The sequence below is a fragment of the Amphibalanus amphitrite genome, unplaced genomic scaffold, assembly GCF_019059575.1.
Source record: "Amphibalanus amphitrite isolate SeventyFive unplaced genomic scaffold, NRLGWU_Aamphi_draft 001013F_arrow, whole genome shotgun sequence".
NCBI lineage: Eukaryota > Metazoa > Arthropoda > Thecostraca > Balanomorpha > Balanidae > Amphibalanus > Amphibalanus amphitrite.
Window position 1 is genome coordinate 255,694 of NW_024882507.1, and position 10,024 is coordinate 265,717.

At 45.5% G+C, this 10,024-nt stretch overlaps 1 protein-coding gene across 5 annotated transcripts; it reads left to right on the forward strand.

The window, feature by feature from the left end:
* The first annotated feature begins 1,289 nt into the window (after positions 1-1,289).
* On the forward strand, positions 1,290-8,950 carry LOC122369178 (nucleolar protein dao-5-like). Of its 5 annotated transcripts, none has more exons than XM_043343691.1 (6): positions 1,290-1,467; positions 3,941-4,605; positions 5,796-5,900; positions 6,623-6,742; positions 6,971-8,224; positions 8,649-8,950. In XM_043343691.1, exons 2-6 carry the CDS (start codon positions 3,967-3,969, stop codon positions 8,937-8,939), a joined length of 2,409 nt encoding a protein of 802 aa, XP_043199626.1. In that variant the 5' UTR covers positions 1,290-1,467; positions 3,941-3,966; the 3' UTR covers positions 8,940-8,950. The 5 variants fall into 5 exon arrangements, with proteins under 5 accessions (XP_043199626.1, XP_043199628.1, XP_043199627.1 ...); XM_043343693.1 differs by having other exon boundaries at positions 1,290-1,462; XM_043343692.1 differs by lacking the exon at positions 1,290-1,467 and having other exon boundaries at positions 3,418-4,605.
* Positions 8,951-10,024: the final 1,074 nt, after the last annotated feature.

The window sequence follows — 10,024 nt, forward strand, 5'->3', positions numbered from 1 at the left end:
TCTGGTTATGCAAGCTTATGTGTTTCATTGAGAATTATACGCGCATTGAAAGTATGAAGAGGCTTCAGGTCTTACCGCAGCGTTGCCGCCAGGCGCTCTGCTGCCGAGATCGGCTTCCTCAGGTGCGTGATCTCCTTCGTGATGACGGGCTCGATCTTGCCGAGCACCTCGTCAAATTCATTGACGCTCATCCTGAAGTAGCGCCGATGGCCCTCAGGATCATTCTGGCGCAGTTCCTGTACTAGCGTGTGGAACTCGCCGCACTCTTCTCGGCGCAACAGCACCGGGCGAACCCACAGGCTTCGTCGCTGTCTCTCGCGTTCACGGCGCAAAAATAAAACTCTTAATAATGTTTGACGATCCATTTACTGCGGCTCAACTTCAACAGATCAGACAATACGACGTACACAAATGCGGCTGCTGCATAGCACGCATTCGCAGAGGCCGCTCCGATTGGAACGAAAAAACGCAGAAACCGAAAAAACGCAGAAACCGAAAAAACGCGGAAACCGAAATCCCGCAGAAACCGAAAAAACGTCGCTAGTGTAGCCTGAGCTTAATACTTATCGAAACGTATGAAGCTTTTTCTTTTATAATTTTAATGGCCACCTGCTGATTCTCATATATATATATATATATATATATATATATATATATATATATATATATATATATATATATATATATATATATATATATATATATATATATATATATATATATATATATAGACAAGACCCTGCCAAAACTCACGTGATAATTTGCATTTAACATATTTCTCAAATGATGCCCGATGAAAATGTTTACACTTGTCATACGTGAATGTGTTATGTTTGAAAATGGTTTACTGGAATAAACCGAAACGTCACTTGTAACCAATTAACTTGACATTGATGAGCAACTTTGGAGAATTAATTTTTAACTTACCTTCTGAAACCAAGAAACTCATTCGAACAATCGAACGAACTAACCGGAAACTTGCAAAAACTCAATGCTCCTTGGTCTTCAACGAAACCTGTATATATATATATATATATATATATATATATATATATATATATATATATATATATATATATATATATATATATATATATATGTTACGGGCAAAGTGCGAAGTTGGGCAATTCGCGAATTGCCTAGGCCATTCGCGAACTGCCGGCAATTCGCGAATGGCCTAGGCATTTTGCACATTGCCGGCAATTCGCGAATGGCCTAGGCAATTCGCGAATTGCCCGGTGGTGATAGAACATTTTTGAAACGAAAATTCGTAATAGCGCTGCTGAAATGAACATTTCTTCACGTCTACGGTGCCGGTTTTGGTGCCGGTAATAGCTTTGGAGAAAAAGTTGCATCTCTACAAGTGGCACCACCTGACCCGACCTCGGTCGGATTTGTCGGCTGGCCGCTCACTCTGTTTTGTGCTGGATCGCAGGAGGGTCGCTGGTCGCTGTGTGCAGAGGTCAGGTAAGTGGTCCAACGACTGTCTGTGTGGATGTGTTCGTGCAGGGTTGTTTAACCCTCTGCCTGTAGGGGTTACTCATATTACTCATTTATATTGTAGGTTATTTTTAAATGAAGTTACTCCTTTATATTGTAAATGTGTTCATACTTATACCAGTAAGACGTCATGGATGGCGAGGAACGAGCGAGGTGAATTTAACATGCAAACCATATGGCAAAATTTATATTCCCCACGTGCGCATTAGTGGTGAGGCACCTCTTTCGTGACAATTGGAAGTCACTGAGACGGTGGGTTTCTAACCACATACCAAATTTGAGCCCGATCGGTCAAGCCGTTACCGAGTTACAGACGCCAAAAGCGTAGGAACCATGGGTGCAGTGGGTGCAGCTGCACCCACAATAATTTGGCAGTGGGTGCAGGCAATGTATTCTGCACCCACAATAATCTGGAACAAAAGCCCCTTTTCGCGTCAACACTAACTCCCAATAATCCCATGAGTACCACGAAACTACATAGGATATTTTGCCCTCTGCAAGATGGTCTTCAAAGCTTACACATATATCCGCTCAGGTGGAAGAAGCCATAGCACATGTGATATAACACATACCTTATGATGACCCACTCCAGATGGTTTTAGCCCGTTATTTTAACCAACGCCCCGTTGGAGGTCCAGGATTTCCACACTCGGCAGCAGCTGGGATATTTCGTCACCCGCCACTTGCTGGGGGGGGGGGGGGTAAACGTCCCCAGTCGACAACTCGAGAACCAATAGCCGCAGCGACAAGGGCGAGGCGGCAAACGAAAACTCGTGACAAGACGCTTCCGTTGATGTGAACTTTGACCTCTAGCGCCTAAACGGTTGACCTGAGGTCAAATCTGACGACTTACTTCAGATAGCCCAATTCATTGCGCATCTTACCTTTTTTGCAGATCAAAGCTATCTGTCTTAGTTTGGGCGCGAGACCGGCTAAAGCAAAGCGCTGCACGTTTGACCAAAAAGTGCGAAAATTTTGCATTGATGACGTCATTTGACCTTGAAGATGTTGACCTAGGATCACCAAATTTGCACCACAAAGAGTTCTTATGCGGGCCTACCCACCCCCCAAGTTTCGTGTTTCTAGCATTTCTGGGAGCCGAGATAGCAGGGGGGCAGAATATGCCCCCCCTCGAGGGCGCGTAATTCTCAGACCCTCTCCAGGGGACGTGTTAATGACCTCTGGTGACCTGACCTCTGACCTGAACAAAAAAGTGACCGAAGTGATTTCTTCCTTATTTTTGACGCTCTTCGAACGCCGCCTTTCCGGTATCGCTACGTGGCCCAGGAGCCGAGTTAGAAGGGGGGGGGGGTGTTCAAACACTCCCCCAGCAGGGCGTGGAAATCCAGGACCCCCAGCGGGGCGCGGGTTAAAGATCGTGTTGCATATCAGCCGATCTGTATATCATCTAGCCGAACAAAACTAAGGTGTTTTAAACTTTACTCTATCATGCCTCTCCCAAAAGTTATTTACGAAAAAGTTAGATACAATTCCCCACCAAAGATGACCTCAGCTGCTAAAAGAGGTGTCACACGTGCCATTTTTCGGTTCTGTTGTGTGTCGTGCTAACTTAGGTATAATTTGGTGTTTGAAATTATTGAGAATGACGTTCGTTCAAAAGAGACACCTTTTAATTTTCTTCCATTGACCTACAAGAGAGGATGCAAAATTGACCTGTCCTTAGGTCATCTGGTCACCGATTTTTGCCGCTTTTTTTGTAAAAAAAAGCGGCGTGAAGCTCACCGTTTTCGTTTGTTTGTTTGTTTCTTATTGATATTCAGGGGAAAATAGGGTGCGGGTTAAAAATGGTAAAGTCGGTATATCACATCCAATTGCCGCTTCCTACCCCCCCCCCCCGCTCAACCAGCTATGGCTAGACTCCTGCAATCTGCACCTATGCGCCCACAATGTTCTAGCCGTTTCTACGCCCATGACAGACGCTGCAGTTATTGAAAATCGAAGGTGGAGTGCGCACGTGCGCGCGCGCGGCACAATCTCCCTTCTCACTCTTGTGGAGGGTTAGGCCTATGAGTACCTAGTAGCATGCCAAATTTCAACACTATCGGCGCAGACGTTCCAAGGCTGTAGCATTGTATTTTTTTCGACACCCCTCACTCTGCACGTGCCACGTGCTAAATTTGGTACCCACATGGTTCGGGGTATGCTCCATTCGTGGCAAAGGGATGTAGCTCCCCATCAATGAAAGCCACTTGTCAATCAGACATGTGGTTGCAAAGTTATAAGCTGTCAATTAGCGTCGTTTGGCCGGGTCGGGCTGCTAATACTTACATTTTTCCACTAAACCACAAAGGACTCGCTCGCACTTCGCGCTCGCTCGTAATTATCATTCTTTGTATATTATATAATATTTATCAATATTTTTTAAATTCATAAAGTCAATTTGTTATTGTAATCTTGCATACATCTCTATCTTTCGCAGGTAGACCGTTCGTCGTTTCTGCAAAGATGTCTCAAAAAGAACAGTTCTATAAACTGGTTCACGAAACCAAAATATCTTCAAACTCTGCTTTGATTACCGATGAAAAGTACGAGATTATAAAGGAAGAACTGCAGGGAATCAGCAAAGGCGCAAAACCGTCGGGCACCGCGAAACGCTATCGCATCTGGCAGAAGTACAGGCTAGTCAAGTTCGGATCAATTGAAAAGGTTGTAGATAAGAAAAGTGCAAAAGAAATCGTGCGGGAATCAGATTTGTTTGATGTGATTAATGAACTCCATTCTTTGACTGGGCATTGCGGAAGAGACAAGACGCTTATGGAAGTTCAAAAGCACTATGCAAGCGTCAGCAGAAAAGTCGTCTGGGCATTCCTCTCAACTTGCCAAACGTGCGAGCAGAAAAAGCCTAGGCCTGGCCAGAAGGTAGTGACTAAGCCTATTCTCAGCAACGACATGAACTCCAGAGCCCAGGTTGATCTAATAGACTGGACGAGTGAAAGCTCAAAGGGATTCAGATACATTTTAACATATCAAGACCACCTAACCAAGTTTGTCGTTTTGCGGCCCTTAAAATCAAAAAGGGCGGAAGAGGTGGTATTTCATCTCATCGACATATTCTGCCTGTTTGGGGCTCCAAACATCTTGCAGGTAAAGTAGCTTTGTCATATTGTATTTTTTTACCGATATATAGGTGAAAGCAATCATGAACGTTCTCTGTTTTTATTTTTTCTCTGTTTTTAAGTGCAAAAACAGTTTATCTCACCCTCATTGAATGTTAAGGGAATTTCATCATTAAGACCCTACATTTTGTCTATGGTCTGCATCTGTACTATACTATCATGTATTACCGGTTGTTTTAATATATTCCATCTCATCAGCAGCAGCAGCCAGCATGCGCTTATTCGTAAAATATGTACGGCTCTCCAAGATATTAGGGTGGGGTTGGCCGCTTCAGTCTTTAGAAAATTACTTGGATATGAGCGAACATGCACTGGTCGTTCTTTTGCGCATTATAGCAGATGCTGGAGTTGATATAACTGACTTGATTAGAAGAAAACCAGAGACATACATAGTTTCAGATTAACCCTCGCACTTGTAGGGGGGTCGGATGACCCCCCCCCATGGTTTTTCGCGAATAACTCGCGTAAAACGCGGCGGATCGCCGCGAAACTTACAGTACCCTCGCGTTGATCAATCTGACACGTACTGTGGAAATTTCAAGTCGATGTCATGTCAGGTCATCAAGTCATGACGTCATATGTCAGGTCATGTTTGGACGAAATCGGCAGGTTTTGCGATCTGTCGCACGATGGTGCGCGTTCTTGCTTCCCAGCGCATGAGTATGCATTCTATGAGAGTTTATTGGTGTTTATGGATGTCTAGACATCGCATACAGTTGACTCAAGGTCAAGGTCACGCAAGGTCACGCTTGTTAGGAGCATCTTCTAGGTCAATTTAGTCGCTTCAATTAGCTGTTTTTTTTTTTTGCGAGTTTGAGCGTCAGGATGATTGCTTAGAGGTGAATGGATGTCAGATTCGAGCTCAGCGCCTATGAATACACTATAGTTGACCCGCCATGTGTCAAGGTCATCCGTGGTCATCCGAGGTCATCTGAGGTCACTGACCTAGGATTACCTTTGATGACCTTTTCACCTAAGGTCAAGATTAGGGTAATTTGAACTGTTCTAAGTCACTTTTACAATGATTCGCTCGTGATTCATGAAGGTAACTGCACAACCACTGTGTGAAACATCGCAATAAAAACATGAAAGTAGTTCAGATAAAGGCTAAGATTGCGTTAAAAATTCGTTAAAACAGAAAACCTAAATGTGTTTCAGAGCGACAACGGACGCGAGTTTCGCAACAAAGTAATAAAGCAGTGCACAGCCATGTGGCCATCGCTCCAGCTTGTTCGTGGACGACCTCGCCATTCGCAGTCCCAGGTGAGCGATTGATAGGTATAAGCCAGATTGGCTATTCACCAATATACGAATTTAGATTTGGTATAGAATTAGCTTGTTGTTCCTACATGGATTTTTGAAGTCTTTAAAATAGATATTCATATTGAATTGATCGTGTGCATGTTTGTGCTGGGGTTTATGGACGGACGCTAAAGCGCAAATAGGCTATCAAGCGCCCTTATTTGATTGCTCAAAAAGTGACTATTCAATATCAATGCCTGCGCAAATAAATAGAAGTGGAAAGAACATGAATAAATAAATCGAGAGTTAAAAGAGGTCAATGCAAACTGTACCATGTAATATTCGCCGCCATGTGCATGCTTGACTTTCTCATGTACGGATATAGTAATATTTATTTCCGCCCGGGGCTGGGAAAATGCATTTTATTTACCAAGGTTTTTTTGCGGAAGTACCGAGTGCCGGCAGGCACGAGGTCTGTAGCAAAAAATTCGAGGTGAATAAATTAAGCATTTTCCCATCCCAAAGGATGGGAAGATAGTTACTACATGCCGTTAATTGCTACTTTCATCTTGAATATTCTCTTAAAAATTGTCTGGGAAAATCAAAATGACCGTGGTCAAGAACCTTTTCCCAAATACCTTAAACATTAGCCGTGAGCGGTCCGGAAGCTTTTCCCAAAATCACGTGCTAATGTTAAAGGGATATCTCGGCATGTGGTAAATTGACACATTTAATGTTTCCAGGGATCTGTCGAAAGGGCGAATCGGCTGGTTCAGGAAAAGCTTCGGTGCTGGCTTGCCGATAACCCGGAAAGTAATTGGCCCGAGGGACTACGCTTTGTTCAGTGGATGATAAACACGCAGGTATATAGCCTTCATCTGTATTAGTTACAAAAAATATCATTTGAAATTTTCCTCATTCGTTTAAAACATATGTTTTGAAGAAAAAAAAATATTTCCAATCATTAGCTGTAATTTAAGTCAAAGCGGGAGAAGTGTAAAGTATTAGCTGGTTACGCTTAACTGCACAGTCTCGTAATTTTGTGTGAACATTCTGTTGTTAATATCTTGAATATGTTCTGACTGTTTCAGAAGAACGACGGGATTGGAACTGCTCCCTACAAAGCGATGTTCGGTGTTGAGCCCCACATGGGCCTGAGGGACACGCAGCTCAGAGGAGCGCCCGCCAGACTGTTGAGGACTGAGCAGGAGCTGGCGGATATGCTGGGACTGGTGGCTGATGGAAGTCGCCAGACGGCCACAGATGCAGGACTGGACAGTCAATCGGGCAGCAGCAGCAGCAGCGACTGGCAGCCGGCTGGCCGCGCCCATGCAGGGAGGAGAAGGAGCGGTCGTGCTGTAGTATGCAGCAGCAGCAGCAGCAGCAGCAGCAGCGACGAGGAGCCAGCTAGCTGCACTCCAGGGAGGAGCGGTCCCACAGTGGCGGTAGCCGGCAGCAGCAGCAGCGACGAGGAGCCAGCTAGCTGCACTCCAGGGAGGAGCGGTCCCACAGTGGCGGTAGCCGGCAGCAGCAGCAGCGACGAGGAGCCAGCTAGCTGCACTCCAGGGAGGAGCGGTCCCACAGTGGCGGTAGCCGGCAGCAGCAGCAGCGACGAGGAGCCAGCTAGCTGCACTCCAGGGAGGAGCGGTCCCACAGTGGCGGTAGCCGGCAGCAGCAGCAGCGACGAGGAGCCAGCTAGCTGCACTCCAGGGAGGAGCGGTCCCACAGTGGCGGTAGCCGGCAGCAGCAGCAGCGACGAGGAGCCAGCTAGCTGCACTCCAGGGAGGAGCGGTCCCACAGTGGCGGTAGCCGGCAGCAGCAGCAGCGACGAGGAGCCAGCTAGCTGCACTCCAGGGAGGAGCGGTCCCACAGTGGCGGTAGCCGGCAGCAGCAGCAGCGACGAGGAGCCAGCTAGCTGCACTCCAGGGAGGAGCGGTCCCACAGTGGCGGTAGCCGGCAGCAGCAGCAGCGACGAGGAGCCAGCTAGCTGCACTCCAGGGAGGAGCGGTCCCACAGTGGCGGTAGCCGGCAGCAACAAGGGCATGCAGCAGTCACCGGTAGCTGCACAGCCTGTTAAGCGAACACTAAGAAGCAGGCGCTGCACTCACTGTTATGGGCCGGCACCTGCATCTGACGGCTTTTGCGATCTGTGTTCTCGTGCTAAGAGGGCACTTGAAGAGCGGGAGATCGCCTCGGCATCTCAGAAAAAACAGGCGAATCTCATGCTGGCTCGGACGAGGAAGGCGAAGAAGATTCTATCTGTGGGTCAAAATGTACGCATTGGCATTCCCGACGTGGACAGGGCGAGGACGCAACAGAAAAATGTTATCGGAGTGATATTGGAGGTGAGTCTGGAGTAATTTTCTTTTTGCAGCTGCTTGTACTATTGGTTGCTCTTTCTCGCCACGCTTTCTATTGCTATATTTTCAATTTTTTATTTCGATAACTTTTTACTGTGAATTAAGTATATAATATGATTTTCAATCAATATGAATATTGTTCTCAATGTTGAAACGATTTAATATCTGTAAAAATAGTTGCTTAGTTATTTTTCATCATGATTTCAAGTGTATAAGGCGCTGAAAGGACATTGTCGGTTCAATTAGATTTGATGTCAACAACAAAACGTTTTTAACACAGATCGAAACTGTAGGTGTCTGGCACTGGTCGCAATAATTATAAATCATATCAATATTATCTGCAGTAAATTAATTGCTGATGCTGTAAAAACTTTGTATCGCTCGTTGACATAGATGACCGTGTTCGCAGTGTGTCGGCGAGTCACAGTATATAATTGGCACGACGAAGGGGAAGCTGTCCGGCGTCTACGGCCCAGAAGCAGTACAACCGTGTGCCGGGCACTTCATCTCCTCCTCCGACGTCCCCGACATCTCGATCACACTTAGAGAATGTGCTCGCCTGGTCTCAGGGGGGAAGGGTCAGGGGATGTTTTCCTGCAAGTGCAGGAGGGGTGTATGTAAAGGCCGATGCAAGTGCATCAAGGCGGGCGTTACTTGTATCAGTCGCTGCCATAAAGGCGCTCACTGCAATAATAAATAGTAAGAAAGTCAGACTGTTGTTTGTGATTTGGCATGGTTTTGTTTTTGACGGAAATTATCGAATAGTTTAAAGACCACGTGCTACGGAACTTGATAACTGCGTACACAACCTCTCTTAACCTAAACACTTTCGCGTTATACAGATACCTCATATGATTAAACTTTTGATCCAATAAAATTCAAATGAGTCATAAAAATGTATCTTCGATCGCATTTATTTGCCACCCCGCGCGCCCCACAAAGGACAATCATTTTCGCACGTCTGCACACCTATTTAAATTAGGATACAAGAGGGACGATGGTAAGTACTACACACCAGCCCCCTCCCACTATAAATGGCAACGAGTTCGGAAGGAGAACCTTAGTACTATCAGATTTATTTGAAAATTCCCTAAAATTACAGAACAGCAAGTTTCTGGCCGCCTCAGATAGACTTAGCCATAAGCAAATGTCCTAATGTTAATGAATATACTCATTTTAGCACGGTAGAAAACTTTTGTGATATAGTTACTCACTTTGCCTGGGCAATTCGCGAAATGCCCAATTACGCACTTTGCCTGTGAGCACAAAGTCAGTCCATTCGCGAATTGCCTAGGCCAAGTGAAAAACCGGACTTTGCCTAGGCCATTCGCGAATTGCCGGCAGTTCGCGAATGGCCTAGGCAATTCGCGAATTGCCCAACTTCGCACTTTGCCCGTAACATATATATATATATATATATATATATATATATATATATATATATATATATATATATATATATACCAAACACCGGTGTATCTCCTTCACAACACCGGAAGGGGGTGTGCCCAATTGGCTGCTAACACCACACAATGGTGTAAAGGTATTTGTTTTGTTCCCGTAAAGAAGGCGCAAATTAATGGTGTAGCACCTTTTATGGTGTAAAGACGTCGTATAACACCACAAGCTGGTGTACTTACAGTGATTTAACGCCATACGCCAGTGTATGTGCCTGGTGTTACACCAGGATTCAGTGTATGCTTACACCAAAGCTTGGTGTTGAAACTACACCGGTGCAGGTGCTCAAAAACGGTGGGGTGTAAACATTTCCTAAAAGGTGTAAAC